Genomic DNA, 15,883 nt, shown 5'->3' with positions numbered 1-15,883 from the left:
TGTTTGAATCTTACTGAGAGGCACTCCTTCACATAATTATTGGGCCTTTTCACACAACTTCAATTATATAGTGACTCCTCCAGAGACTTGGCTCACCGATAATTTCTAATTTCTTTCTAATTATCTTAAATTGTTTGATAGGTCTCTGTGTCAGCACAGCATGAAAAGCTCATGATGATTTCACGTTTGTTTACCTCTTTCATCCGATTGGAAGAAAGGAATGGAATAATGAGCGCTCGATAGGGGCAAAAGAGTAAGTGGCAGGTTGGTGTGAAGCAGAGGATGCCATTAAAACATCATTATTACATGACGGAGGAAGTTAATCTCCATTTTTTAAAGGTTGGTACCAGTGAACAAAATGGGACTTTATTAGTTTTTTTCACATTTTTGTTTAATTATAAACCAAACAAGTCATAAGTTTTAAACATAAGAGCTGGAAATCCACCAGTTGCTGCTTCCACTTGTTTTTCAGTCATATTGGGAGAGTGACTTTTTGTTGCTACAGTACTTCCCTAGTGATGGTATTTTGCAATGCCAACCTGACAAACCACATGGTGTGTTAGCAGAACAATCCTAAAATGTTCTTGTGATATGTGGCCCAGTGGCAACAAACTCTCAGTGCCTAGGCTGTCCAGACTCTCACTCTCTGTCTGTCTCACACATTCACACACACACACACACACACACACACACACACACACACACACACACACACACACACACACACACACACTCACTCTCTGTTTGTACAGTGGGTCGGGTTCCCTGCATGTGGCCTCAAACAGTGACGTCATCTTTCTGCTGTAACAAATCGGTTTGTTTCTCTCGACCTCCTCAACAAACGCCTCAGTCTTCTGACATAAAATACCAACACAAATACCAAAATTTGCCAGTGCGAATTTCTTTTCAGTGACAACTAATCCAAATTGACAAGTGTTGATTGGTGATTCTTTTTCAGTAATATAGTTGATATGGCTTTGGGGTGAGTGTTAAAAACAATACAAAACCGTTGAATGATCTTTGATAGGTGTCAAATTAAATTACACGATAGGAAAAAGGTTTGATGTTGTCGTTTGCACCATGACAGTTATATGAAGTCTGACAATTAAACTTTGCAGTATGTTGTTGTGGACAAACTAACTCCACCCCAACTCACAGAGGGTCTGCATTATTGATCTTGTAGCATTTTTTTTACAAGCCTCTGTATCAGCAGGGAGAGATACCCAAAGCGAAATATTTCAAGTTTCTTCGCAGCATAATACGTACATTCATTTCATGCCCTAAAACTAGAGCCCTCTGTCTTCAAATGAATGTGGAGCTCCGATGCATGCATAATTTACATGTTTGTATCAATTACCTTTTCTATCCATCTCTGTGGAGTGCTGATTCTTGGTTGTAGATGTATGAAAACTCACTAAGCTGGAAGGTTTACAGTAATAATGGGCAGTTCGTAAGTGTAAGAACACCTGCATGAAGAGAAACAACTGCTTTGTGTGGTGAATATGCCCACACAGTGTGGGAAGCAAGGATGGATAAGATTAGAAGAGATGATGAGAGTGTGAGCCTTAAAACTTATTGCAACCTTCCAGCAAGTATTTTTTCTTCTTGACATGTAGTTTTCAACCTTTTTATAAATTCATAACAAAATTAACAAACTAACACGTCTGGGCAAATATGGATTGGTATCATATTCAGTGCTTTGTGTTATTACATTAAGATGGATGTGAAAAAGACAGGAGAGACTAAAATGTCTGGAAGTAAAAAAACGGATTAACAAATTGCACCCAGTGTACCGCAGTGAACACAATGGTGTTTTTTCAAAGTATTTTATTCATTAGTATATTACTTGTGCATGTGGATCTTCCAGAAAATGAATTTCAGTCACAGTCACAAGTTGTAGCAGTCTGGAGGGAATCAGGTTCGTAGCAGGTGTGATTTGCATTTTCAGCCATAATAAATTAGTGTGTATCCTGGATGTTCATCAAACATTCGTTTTGTGCTGCCTGCAGCTGCTACATCTAAAATTAAGTCATAAAAGTGCTTGGCAAAACAAATTAAACAAAAAACAAGCACACCTACAAACAACAAGCACTGTATTCTTTCCGGGCTACTTGTGCAATGTTTCAAAGAAATTCTGTGGACAGTGAATATCACATTTTAGAAGTAATATGTTTTATGATCAGTGGACATGCAATGTGTTCATACTGGACTTCCCCCAGTTCAGATTTCAGATGTGAGAATATGGAAGGGTGTGGTGTTGTTCAAACCAAATAAATGTAGGCGGACCTTAACTGTCAAACAGGACCTGCTGCTGTTCTGTCAACAGCTGTCGTGTCTTGTGACAAGACTTACTCACTTCATGAGTGAGTATTTTAAGGCTTATCAAAAATAGATAATTGCCCAACTAATGGATCAAAGCTGGGTAAGTTGAGTCAATTTACTTGAAAAGTACATGGTATGGTCATTTTGTTATGGTACATCTAACAGTAAATCTGAGTCTCTGAGATATGGTTATGAGTGAGTGACCATTGCAAAGTTAATTCGTCATGGTTGTGGTACATTGATGTTCGTTGAAAGCTCTTATTGTTGGTTTGGAGTAATCAGAACGTAATAGCAACGCACGTTCATTCATGATTTCTTGAGCCTCCTTTGTCTTGGCACCACAAAAGCTACCTTTGTGTGGGTGTCCAAATGTAAATGTATGACGATCCCTGACTCACCCTTCACAGTTCTCAGTTGTGCAAGGATGCTGTGAGACATAGATTGACCGGTCAGATGAGAAAATGTTGTCCCTGCTTGCCGACCTCTGATGTCTACTATATGCCAGATGTGCCAACACTGGTTGTGATGTGTCTGTTTACACTACGGTGCATGCTGTAAGAGCATTAGGCTTGTTATGGATAATGGTAGATGAGCGCAAGATAAAACAGAAATGTCTTCAATATCTATCCATGCACCTGTTGTATAAAACTTATTCCTGCTGAGGGTCAGTGGGGATGGTGGCTGGGGGTTGATGTCTCTTCTAGAGTACATTGAGCAAAGAGCATGGCAACAATCTGAACTGGACAAACCTAATTTATTACATACACAAGCACATTCACACTCTAATCCACAACTGTAACCTTGGAGTTTTAAGTTCACTTATTGTACAAATCTTTGGACACTGTTCCAAACCCTTTGTATCTAGCGTTTTTGAGGAAGGTGAAGCATTTAATCTGCTGTGGAGACTTCTGTCCACAATACCTAGGAAATAACATAGTTTACTCAAATATATTGGATAGATACTTTATTCTGTTTTTGAAACCTTTTTAAGCACCCATTTTTAATGGACGAAGTAAAAGTCTCAAAGTCTTCTAGTCAAGTCCATTTTCTCCCTCTTCATCATTGTGCTTGAGTTGTACATTAATCAAACTTTGCCTGTTTTGATTTGTTGTGTTCCCTATAGCACTGATGATAGACTACAGCTCAGCACAATGATCCCTGGTGTTCTCATCAAAATCCAAGCCAAATCCTCACAATCAGTGTCTCAAGTGCTGCCTCATGACTGTGCATTCTCTAACCCGCTTCACATCAACAATCAATCATTTGTAGAGGTACAGACGGCCGCCACGGGGATGACCTATCGCATGGGTCACAAGGATGAGAGTTCACTTGAAGCTTGTTTCTCTAAAAAGTGGAGGCAGTCAAAGTTAAACGCCAGGGCATTTTCAATCCACTGTCTTTTGTCCAATCAACTTGCATTTGAGAGCACTCCTGGGTTTTAGGTTTAAATGCTCTTCAGATTCAGATTCTGAGAGAGTGTCCAGGTTCATCCTCTCCCTTGATGTAAAGCCCAAGCCTGCTTGTTATTAATACAATTTGTTACACAACAAACACTTCCCTTTCCTACCATGATTATGAGAGATTTTTTTGGATGCGTCAATATTTCTGTAAAAATAGTGACAGTCAGAATTTAACATTGCTGTTTCCTTTCGTCCTTTCCTTACGTGCTCACCAATATACTATCAATCAGTATTCACCCCAAAAAGGTTAGTCCAATAATCAACCTCGAATATATGAAAATAAGCGATAGTGAATAGCAAGCAAAGTAAACCCATTATCCACTATATTTTCATTATCAGTAGGACAATATGTATTGTCAGACTGTATGCCATAAATGTACATATGGAGCTCAAATAAGTTGTTAAATCGATCAGTCATTAAATAGAAAAATAATCTGCAACCAATCAATCAGTCGTTGAAGTCATTTATCAAGCAAGAATACCAAACCTTTGCTGGTTCCATCTTTAGGGATTCAAGGTTTTTCATAATTTCTCTGTTTAATATCAGGAATTTAATATATTTTCTATTTTTGACTGCTGGTCAGGCTAAACAAGCATTTCAAATGAAATTGGCCCTGGGAACTTGTGATGGTGTTTTCCACTATTTTACAATGGTTTATAGACAAAAAAATTTAAACAAATAAAAACAATTTGATTAATTAAATAAATGCCCAAGAGATTAATGAATAATTAAAATCATTAGTTGAAGCACTAAAAAACTGTGCAACTCATACACATCCACACATACTAATGAAATTCTTAATGTAACTCATTCAGCAAAATTATGCAAAAGATACAAGTGACCTCAATTCATCATAGAGTGTCATGAATAACAAATATACCAACAATGTTAATTGCCAGTCCCATTCGGCAACCAAAACAGTGGCTATATAATTTGATTAAATGGGTAATGTGCCTTTTATAGTGTTGACTGGGAAATATGTTAACGGTGTCAGTGTTACATCGGGGGTTGACCCAGCACAAACACAGCCACAATAAGTTCTGTCTACTTTAGTCTGTCCTTTTTATTGACCACATACACACATTCACAACATAACCTGGTTCTCACTCTTAACTCCTCTGCTCACTTGCCCAGTATTTCCAGAGGGCACACAGTCCAGTTTCTCAAACAACATAAAATCAATATACAATTATAACAGAGGGCTGGCGCGACAGTTCTACTCTGGTTCCTGCGTGTGTATCTCCCAGGTCCATCACACTACTGTGTCAAGAAGGGAGAATAATTAGACATTAAACAGATAACACCTATCCCAATTAAACTAACAGTGGCACTGCTCCCATGAGCCATCTCTCCCCTGCACCTGAGCCCAAACCACACCCCACCACCTCATACTGTATATGTACTCTAGATTTCATAGGCGCTGTTGGACCAGAAGAACTTTTATATAGTTCAAAGAACTGGTGGAGGAACCACCCCCTTTTTTAATGTGTCCAAACTAGAGGAACTGGGAACAATCATAGTGCTTAGAACGACATTTTGAGGGGCTTTTTTAGCTCCTACTTCATAGTAGGTACTCTCCCAGCACAAGAGGAACCTTGAATGGCGTAAGTGTACAACACATGAGCAGATGCACCACAGATAACCGCCATTTTTTAAAACCATTCTAAAACAACTGCATAGTCTAAATTTGCATAGTCTCCTTTCCAAATCTGTTATTATAATGAAACCCTGGAAACACAACAAATGCAGCTCTGATCACGGTGTTGCCCATTTTGCTGTTGTAGCTGTATCTTGCGGAGAAGTGACATTGCTATAACTATTGCTGGCCTTTACCTTTAAGTCACTTCAAGGTATGTTGTTCTTGGGGGAGCTCTCCATTGGGTAGTCCATCTCAGGGAGTCCCCAGAACTGTTTGGTCCGAAAGCGCTTAATAATGACCTTGTTAGTAGAGGTACCAGGCCTCTTTACAACACTAAATCATTTTGTTGAACTGTGTTTTGTGTGATATTTTCCTTACACTGGTCAGCTCATAAGAGATACTACACTTTTCAAGAACTAAATTTTGAAGTACAGAAACAAACAAATAGTATGCCACCTGAATTCACAGTAAGTGGTCTATTAGAGGCTGACAACTCCCCTAACTGCTTGTTCCAATATATAACAGAGCAACACAGTTACAGTTTGTTGAGCCTTTTGGGAATGGTGTGAACTTTAGTCTATCAGGTGGCATAAAGACATACTTTCCTTTTATTACGTATTTTTAAAACTTTAATGTAATAACATTTTACAGTCTGTCTTCTGTGCTTGAGAAAAACCTTTTAGGAAAACGTGACAGATTGGTATTTGAAAAGCTTTCCATTAAAGCATTTTGGAGTGTAAGAGTTGATCAGTACTGTTATTTATAACTTAATGATTTGCTCTTTGGAATGATGAAAGACTTTTCTGATGGCAGGAAAAGTATTTTCTGGTGGAAATGGTGCTATTTGAAGCACTTATCTGGAAAAAGTCTTGGTTTTGATGAGTAAATAGTTTTCTGTTTTATCAAGCCATCATAATGTTGCCTTGACCATTCTATTTAACCAATCTAAAAATGTAACCTTAACATTTGTAGCCATGCTAGAAGAATGAATCTTGCTTATTGACCCAGACTGAAATACAACTATAAGATTAATATCTATGACATTTTGTACAGACTTTCATCGTCCACAGAGGATGACACCTTCTCACTTCAGTGATCCCACTGACTTTCCCTTGAGCTCAACCCTGACATTTAGTAAATTGTCTCAACAACTGCTACTTTTCAATTTTTTTGGTCTATGACCAAATACCTGCAAAGCTAGTGATATTCCAATAATCCAAATTAGTACTTTATGTTTTATGCTAACTAAGATGGTGAACATGGTAAACATTGTTTGCTAAACGTCAGCATGTTGGTACATGTTAGCATGCTGAGATTAGCGTTTAGCTTATAGCACTGCTGTCAAGTACAGCCTCAGTACAGTCATTATGTTGGGGGATTCTTACGATGGAGGATAATTTGATTAAATTAACATACATGCTGAACATTTAAATAGTATAGAAAAGGTAAGTACTAGGGCACATGGATTTTCTCATATTTGCAAGTCCACAGTCTACTAGCCTTACCATTATGGTTTCAGAAAAGCATAGCTAAAGCTTTATTTAAAGGAGCAGAAAATTTAAATTCCCAAAAAATGTCACACAAATGTTTTCACTGATACTATATTCAGTTTTCCTTTCACAGTGGTTTACTCTATCTTGTTATGGTCAAAACACGATCTACTTGTAACCTGTGTATCATGAAGTATAAATAATTTAAATGTGTTCTTGTGAAACCTACAATGGACACATCTATGCAAGCTCATACATTATTGATAGCCATTCCCACCTGCTGAGATTTGAACCAGCAGCTGAAGAGCTACCTTACAGATGCTCAAAACATGCTGAATCCCTGATGTGCTGCCATTTCACCTATCATGGTTTTTTAAAAACAATGACTGAGGGTCGCAGGAAGTCGCACAGAGATGTTTATTTTGAAAGCTACAAACAAGAACAAGCAAGATCTGGTTGCATGTGCTGCAGAGAAATTCTCTTTTCATGCCACTTGACAGCAGCTGGTGAACACCAACAACATGCCTCCCTCAACAGCAGTCATACACTGACTTTAATGCAAGGACACAGGGCCTGTCAAGCAGAGGGTACTGTGGATGGTAGACAGGGGTGGGGATGAATCAATGGTAACATGGAAAATATCGATTCATGTCTGTCACATAGATTAGTCACTCATGTCTGCCTGTTGGTGGTTTTCCAGCTGTGGTCAGTCTATAATTGATGAGTGTCCTTATTGCAGTCAGAGCAGGCTGACATACAGGACTAGACTACTGTGGAAGACCTTTAGGCAAATACAACAAGCATGTATCACGCCACAATTCATTCTTTCTTCTTATAGAGTATTCATTCTTTCTTATCATAGAGTAATCTCTGAGTATTTTATGCAGTGACTCATTCCATGGTTAAAGTAGCATTGATTTTGTTTTGTTTTTTCATGTTTTAGCTGTATAGTGACTAATACTGTATTTTGAGGCAGATACAAACATCAATATTTGGTGTGTAAAGAATCCAATATATCAGCAGAAAGTAATTTGTTTTTACATAAGCACATGACATAAACAATCTAGTTTAAGCTGATTTATTTATATGACATATATTTAACATGAAACATAGCACACTAGTACCAAATTCTGGCATCCAATGTGTGGTCGGATTACTACTGTTGTCTCCCATGAAACGCAGTGGTCTATTAATAAAGTTCATCTATACTACAAGTGTGGCTGGAGCTTTGACTTTCTTGAGACTTTTTTTCCCTTCCCCATGCACCTCGGAAGTAGGTTTAGACTACAGGTTTAGACTTTGTAACATAAGCAAAGTTCTTGTGTAGCAGCTGCTTGTGTTTAGATAAACATTGAATTTGCAGGCTTTTTATCCACATATTATGATACATAATTTCATGGCAGTCCACCCAAATAGTAGAGTAAATCAGCTCAAAAAACATGAAGGTCTGGTCAAAATTTCATGGCACTCCATCCAATAGTTGTTGAGATATTGATACTGAAAGATGGACCAGCATTAGAGCTTTAGACAAATGTTATATAGCAAGGCTTCAAGAAAGTATTGTGTTCATTATTAGTACCAAAACTCACACATATTGCATTGAAACTAATACCGGAAAAGTAATCTATTTCCAAGCCTTGCAGACTTTTGCTATTTTTTTCCACCTTTTGTTTCCATTCATTTCTGACAGTCAACTTGTACAGACTTGTTTCTGCTGAGATAAGTAATCCCTCACAGTCAATGTAATGTCTACTTTTTTGTCAAAGTTGTGTAATGCATTGCGTAATGCAAAGGCGGGAAGACTCGTTAAATTGCTGCACAGAGAACTCTATTACGCACGCAGAACAATCACGCAATCACAAGTCTTACAACAACCGCAGACATAATATTAACTGTGAAAGCAGAATAACTTTTGGAACGGGTTACTTTATCATCATCATCATCTCCCCACACCCCTCTCTCACTCTCTCTGCTTCCCATGTGCAGGCGTACTGGTGAGGCTGCCCAGAGCCCGAGAAGCAGGAGGGAAGCTGCGTTTTCGGAGAGAGTGTCAGAGACAGTGAACGAGAGACGGAGAGAGGGAGTCTGGCTGAACATCCCTCACGATGAAGAAAAGCAGGAGTGCACAGGGGGTTACACCGGGCGATGTAAGTATTGATTTTTACAACCATCCATCTGTGCAACCCTCCATGCATTCATTATACAGCCACTCATGATTTTCCTTTTTATCTAAAATTCTGCATCTTGCCTCTAAACTTTACAGCCTAATTCTCCAGTTAGCTCAGTTACTGTAAATTTTATAGCGTTTGCCTTCCTTCTGTTTCCTCCCGAACAAAGATACAGTGAGCTCTTAAAGGAGTACACTGAGGTAGCGAGATGTATTATGTCTGTGCGTCGGCCGGTGACTCATAAACAGATGACTGTACTGTACACAACAGACCGCTATCCGGCAGGACACACCGCAGAGAGGGAGAGAGAGATGGTGTTTGTGTGTGTGTGTGTGTGTGTGTGTGTGTGCGTGCGTGCATGTGTGTGAGAGTGACAGAGAGAGAGAGAGAGAGAGAGAGAGAGTTAAGAAGATGATAGAAACAGAGTTGAGGAGTGATGTGGAGTTAAGAAGAAAGGCAGAGCAGGAAGAGCCCAGAAGGTGTTTATATAAAAGCGAGCTTCCACCAGGACAGATTTCGGGCATCGACTAAATGGAAACATGATAAGAGGAAGGACGGAGATCTGACAGAGCGGCCCATCTGTTTCTCCTCTACGCCATCAGTGTTTATGACTGGGCAGGTTATTTTTCTTTGACATTGTCCAACAGGCCTCGCTACATCCTGGAATGACAAAGTTTTCCTGCTGTGACTGGCCTCCATCAGAGCCCTAGAGTTTATAGCTGGCTGGTGACTGAAAATTGATGATAATGCAAACATATTTTAAATCTGTTTGTTGTAACACATTTTATTGATGTTCATTTCTGGGTTTTTATAGAGGAAATGCATAAAGTTAATTCAGTATAATGGCGAATGATGTCAGGAGTGATCAATGGTGACCTACTTTCATGCCAGCAGTGATTTTGTTGACTGTGGGAATATTTTTTACAGGGTGGGAAAGTCATTTAGGAATGAAAAGCATCATTAACAGTGCCTAAAATGCTCATTGCAGGAATGTTTGTGCAGGCTTCATTAACATTTCAGAGGTTCCTGTATTTCAGTGCATTGTAATATAATCGTTCTTATTGCTCCCTGTAGTTCCTTATTTCCCAGAAATGCATGAGACACTCAGATAACACACAGGAATAACAGTGCATTGTTAAAGTCAGTGTTTTATTTATTGGAGTGTGGTTAGGTTTAAACATTTTTAATATAGCTATAAAAATATAACATCACATCAGACTTTATTAGGGATAGAACAATAAAGTCTTGGATTTGTTTCCTTTAATGTGAATAGTGTTTACACTATTCATCAACCTTTATTAAGATGGAAACAGACATTCAGCGTCGTGTCTGACATTTAAAAGTTTGGAACAAAAGCACAAGAAAACTGAGTCAGATGAACATTCAACGTTCAACATACGTTCAGGAAGCAGAGTAAGTAAAACGCAGCTACGGAAGAGTAGCATTATAAAATGAAAACTCATGTTGAAACTCATAATTGGTCTCAGGCAGAGATGGACTCCCCGTGATGTACTCCTGCAATCTCTCCAAATAACACAGAGTCACGAAATGGTCCACTTTTCAGCGCTGATGTGTGGAGAGGGGCACACATCACACATATCTGGTGTGATTATTTTCCTCCAACTGTCAGTAGATAGAAGTGAGGCTCTATCTATGGTTAAAACATGCTGCAGCCATTTGGTCCTACCATAAAGCCTACGGAGAGATATCTGTCTTTGCACACCCTATGATTAGGGGTGCTTCAGACCACAACCTGTGCGCTCCATGATGTATGTGTTAGTGCTTACGGACTGTGGTGGCTCCTCCAACATCAGATCAATGAAGGATGTTACCTCCAGAAGGTCAGACTCATTCATCCTTCTGTATACATCAGGATGAGTCCGACCCTCTGTATACATCCCCATGCATTTTAAAATCCTTCTCCGTGAAGCTTATCAAAGTATCATCCACTGGGCTCAGTAACAGCAGACTATTTCCATGTCTCAACCCAAGCATGAAGTACAACTTAATCAAATCGTGTAAATGGGCCATATTCCTATCTGTTCTCCGCACACCGTTTCCTCATTCGAACATAAGTTTCAAATTATAACGTAATAAGTTTAATGTTATTACGTAATAAGTTTATCATTGTAACGTAATACTGATGCTTTTTTCTTTTTCTGGACGGGAAGCAAGGCGCTTCCGTACGTAGCAAAGTCGACATAAAATTAAATCATATCATAAAAGACAACATTTGTGTGACGCTGTTATCTGCATGCATTATGTTATAGAAGCTCAATTTGAAGCTACCATCATATTTCTTTATTTCCTAGAAAAGATCAAAGTGATTTTATACAGACATCTGCTGTGCTACATCACTCAACACTCGAGTATCTCCCACCTTTCATTCAGATTCTATAGCTTCTTAATAATTAAAGCATTTTTCTTTTTCCTTTTGACTGCTAGACTCAATAATTCAGACAGCTCATCGAACCACGCTCCTGGAGCCTCGCTCCTAAAGCCGTCTCATTTATATCACCTTCAAAAAAGGCTTTTTGGAAGTAACCCAGAGAACGCTAGAGTTGTTTAGGCTCTGCAGCCAAAGAAGCCCTCTCATCTTCATCTGGAAAACACCCACTCCACCTCTGTTTGACACTGGAGCTACACTTCATCCATTTGATAAATATTGTTTTACCCTTTCATCTCCAGTTCCTGTCCTTTCATGACCATGTTCTGGCACACGTTCTGATAAATAAAGGTTTCTAAATGTACTTCTAAAATTATCACTATCCTTATTCTATTCTGGGCTTATATACAGTCAGTAATTTAGCATTTCCTCCTCCAAATGCTATTTAAACCATGGACAAGAGATCAATGAAGAGCTAGAATTACATGTTCACATGTCAGAGAAGCAATCAGAGCACAATTTATTGATAATTTGGAAGTGAAACAGCAATGGCACGAAATCATATTGGCAAGAGGCTATTTAGATCACTGGTTATAGGGTGTGTTTGACAAGAAGGCTTGTGTAAATGGAAACAGTCCCAGATCAAAGTCCTTGGGACAGAGTTTTGCTAGATTGAATTTTCACCCTCTTCCTGGGACAGGAAGAATGTTTCTTTAAGACAGGAACAATATATCAGACAAATTGCATTTCCTAGAAGGAGTAGAGGAGTCAGCAGATCTGAGTTTACTGACTATCAGAAAGGATGGCAGACTCCCGCCTGTGTCTCTGACCTTTTTTTCCAGTCTCTCTGCCTTCCCCTCTCACTCAGTAACTTTATCTCTCCTGGTCTAATGCTTCTATTACTCCTCTCATTCATGTCTCTTCTTTGCCTCCCAATTGGTGTCTCTAACATTACTGTCAGTCACTTGTATATAGAAATGGCAGCGGGATGATTGTCCTCTTTCACATTCACTCTGTGACACCACTCTGTCCGCTGTGTCTACACTCACCCACTCTTTTCCATTTCCCAAATGACTTGCAACACTGTCATTTGCTCCTGTTAAAAAATCAGAGAGGATTTTTCTGTATCTCACGAAGACCAGATGGACTTGAAATGCACTTTTCTTGAACTTGCAATGACTGATTTTTGTCCACTTGGAGGCAGTGGAAACTACCCTATAACACCTTATATTATCCACTTAAGTGATATACTATGACTTTCACCAAGTGGTCGTTTACTATGTCCTTTGCTGGTCTGTTGTTTGGTGCAAGGCAGGTTGTGTGTTTTGAGCTTTTTTTTACCTAAAAGCAGCTGCCTGCTTCAGCCGAGAACTACATGAGATCAGAGAGAATGAACAAAGACAGTGAAGAGTTGGGCTGTAAGTCCACAGCAATGACGTGAAAGATGCTCGAAAGGTCTGTAAAGCTGAGAGGAACTGTGATAATTCTCTGTAGGTTTGAGCGACCCTTTCGAGTAGTGATAGCTGCTTTAATGTAATAAAAAATAAATTAAAATGAGAGCAGATAATAGTGTTTTGCTAGCCTGTTAAAGAAGTATTTTAGACTCCACATCTGGAAAAAGATAGAAGTGTGTGTGTGTGTGTGTGTGTGTGTGTGTGTGTGTGTGTGTGTGTGTGTGTGTGTGTGTGTTTCATTGACTTTTTACCAACTTACTTTTTTACAACAGTTAAAAACTGAACACATTTTTAACTGAATCCTACACAATGATGCATTTTACTGTAACTCTTTCCATAGAATTAAAACAATTAATCAATTAGCTGACTGTCTCAAAATGAATTGGTAACAATTTTGATAATTGATAAATTGTAAATATACTAATGTACTGGTTCCAGCTTCTTAAATGCACAGATTTGCTGATTTATTAGTCTTCTGTCATAGTATCCTTTTGTTTGTTTTGGACTGGTGGTTGAGCAAACAAGCAACTTTTCATATTTTTGTAGAAGAAAAACAAAAATGAACAAGTTAATCAACTAAAGTAAGTATTTATTTTAAATATCTGTTATTTTAAATAATCGATATTTAAAATAATTGTTAGTTTCAGCCCTTGTAGGTAAATATTGATAATGCACAGGGAATGAGAAGTATATAATGTGCAGGTTTTGGTTTTGTCAAATCACGCTGAGCTGTCAGGCGTGATGACAGCGAGGTCAAACTGTGGTTTCCCTCTTCTTTCACACTCTCGCTGTCTAGTCTTTTGCTCCACACATGCAAGCACACACACACACACACACACACACACACACACACAAAGCAAACAAATAATATCTTATTTGTCATGGCCACTTTCTAAGAAATCTTCGATCCTCTGATTCCCCCCTCGGCGCCGTAGTGCCGCCCTATCTCCCTAATTCATTTGGAGCTGTCGGTGTGTTTCATTTATACTTGAACACAGTGAATATAAAGTGGAGGGTGATGTATGCAGAATGAGCTCTGGCAGCCCGGCTCTGTTTCCTCGGTGCCCTGGCTTGTTTACAACCAGCCATCACAGTGAAGCACCCTGGGCTCCTCGCCGGAACCGTCACACACATTAAACACACAATTTATATTCAGCGCAGCTTCATAAAATTGTAAATAGTCATCTCAGGTGTCAAGGCCCTGAAATAAGCTTTGATCAAATTGTTAATTTTTTGTCGGTGTAATGAAAAGCATGTGGCCACTATAGTGAACCGTATTTTTTTAATCCCTCCAGAAAATTCATGTTTATGTGTCCTACATTGGTTTCTCCTTGTTTATTCCTCATTCTTATTATTTTTCTTTTTTTTTTTTACTCTGGAGTTATTGATTATTTTCTATATTGCAAAACTATGATTTCTTAATATACCCATAGTTTCTCTTCAGTCTTATTATGCTTGTGCTAATGTTACACAATAACATTTAATTCACCTTATATTTCAAGAAGATGTTGACCTGATATTAACATTTCACCCACATTTGATGTTTTTTCTTTTTCTTCTTAATTTTAAAAGCAATAATTTACCATCATATTCTTTTTCTCTTCCATCAGGAGAGTAAGGAGCCTCCTATGGGACAGTCTACAGGCAACACCCTCGGGGTAGAAGTGTGCAAAGTTCACAGGCGGTTTTCTGGCAACCTGCAGCTGCCTCCGTTGTCGTGGCGACAGGCAGAGAAAGAGAGGGATAGGGGAAGCGCGCTCACACCTGAAGAAGACGCGATGACCCGGACCAGACCGACGAGCCTACCCATTGTTTCCCTGCCCCGCATAGACATCACACAGGCTGACCCAGACAGGTGAGACTACTGAGGATAACCACAGATATGATGTTTGTAGTGAAGGTTTAGTGTAGAGGCCGTGATGGTAGTCCGAGGAGGATAACACCACATTTTTTGCAGTTCCTAATTTTTGTTCTTTGGATGGATATAGAACTCTCCTTACTTTTTACTCAGTTTAAATTGTATTTGAGTCAGAGCTGGACCTTTTTGAAACAAGCTTTGTGGAGGTGGTATTTTTATTTCCACACTCACTGTTTTTAACACCTCATTAGTTTGTTCTGCTGCTTACAGTCACAACTGTGGTGCTGTGCACTGGAGAATAACACATTTATCATATTTAAAGGTATCAGATGGTGCAATATCATTTGGCAGCAATTTAATTAAGCACTGTGTAACTGATGTGTCTGCCTCTGAGCTAGAATACAGAAGGCTGCTGTTCTGTGGTAGCATTCATTTAGGGCACATATGTGAGAGAGGTTTTTTTTTATGATGTCTACCACTTTACCTTATTGAATAGTAATTTGTCATGTGATATATCTTATTCTTTGAACTAATATGACTCACCCCATTAAACTACAGATAATTATGGGCTCTCTTCTGAGATGTATTTTTCATTTGACTCTGTCATCTGCTGCTTTCATCTCTACAGCACTCATATTCTGCTGTACTGCTTCATAATAGCATGGCTTGCATTTATCTGGAATAAAGGTCAGGAATTGGGAGACTTTTGCTCTGTTTATTACATGACAGTGTGAACGCTCAGCAGCTTTTGGTTTGGTATTTTCCAGCTGTCATTGATCAGCCAATCAGCACGTTGATGGTGCTATTTTGGATTTGGATTTGCATTATAAATACTGCAGAGGGCCTTGTCTGAAAAAAAGATATCCACCAACTCAAAGAGTCATGTTATTCTGGGTTTAATCTTTAAATATTTTGCTAATAGAGTATCATGAAAGTGATCTGTGTGAAGGAGAAATCCTGCCTTATATGTGAATCTTTAAGGCTTGATTACAAAACCAGTGAGGGAAAAAGTGCTCTGACGGTTTTCCTAACAGTGTGATTTCGACTGTTTCTTGGGAAGGTCGTAGCTTTTAAATGCCAGGAAAGTGCTGTAGCTCATCTTGCA

The 15,883-nt window shown here is 38.9% G+C and overlaps 1 protein-coding gene across 1 annotated transcript in view; it reads left to right on the top strand.

Annotated features, from left to right (window-relative positions):
* The first annotated feature begins 8,993 nt into the window (after positions 1-8,993).
* The window catches only part of LOC133990171 (cAMP-specific 3',5'-cyclic phosphodiesterase 4B-like), a 36,312-nt gene continuing 29,422 nt past the window's right edge, over positions 8,994-15,883 (top strand). The window contains exons 1-2 of the mRNA XM_062428343.1: positions 8,994-9,059; positions 14,531-14,775. Coding sequence (XP_062284327.1) covers positions 9,018-9,059; positions 14,531-14,775 — 287 coding nt within the window. The 5' untranslated portion in view covers positions 8,994-9,017. The remainder of the gene's footprint in view (positions 9,060-14,530; positions 14,776-15,883) is intronic.

The sequence above is a fragment of the Scomber scombrus genome, chromosome 11 (genome assembly GCF_963691925.1).
Source record: "Scomber scombrus chromosome 11, fScoSco1.1, whole genome shotgun sequence".
Taxonomy (NCBI): Eukaryota; Metazoa; Chordata; class Actinopteri; order Scombriformes; family Scombridae; genus Scomber; species Scomber scombrus.
This window is presented reverse-complemented; position numbering and strand designations above follow the sequence as displayed.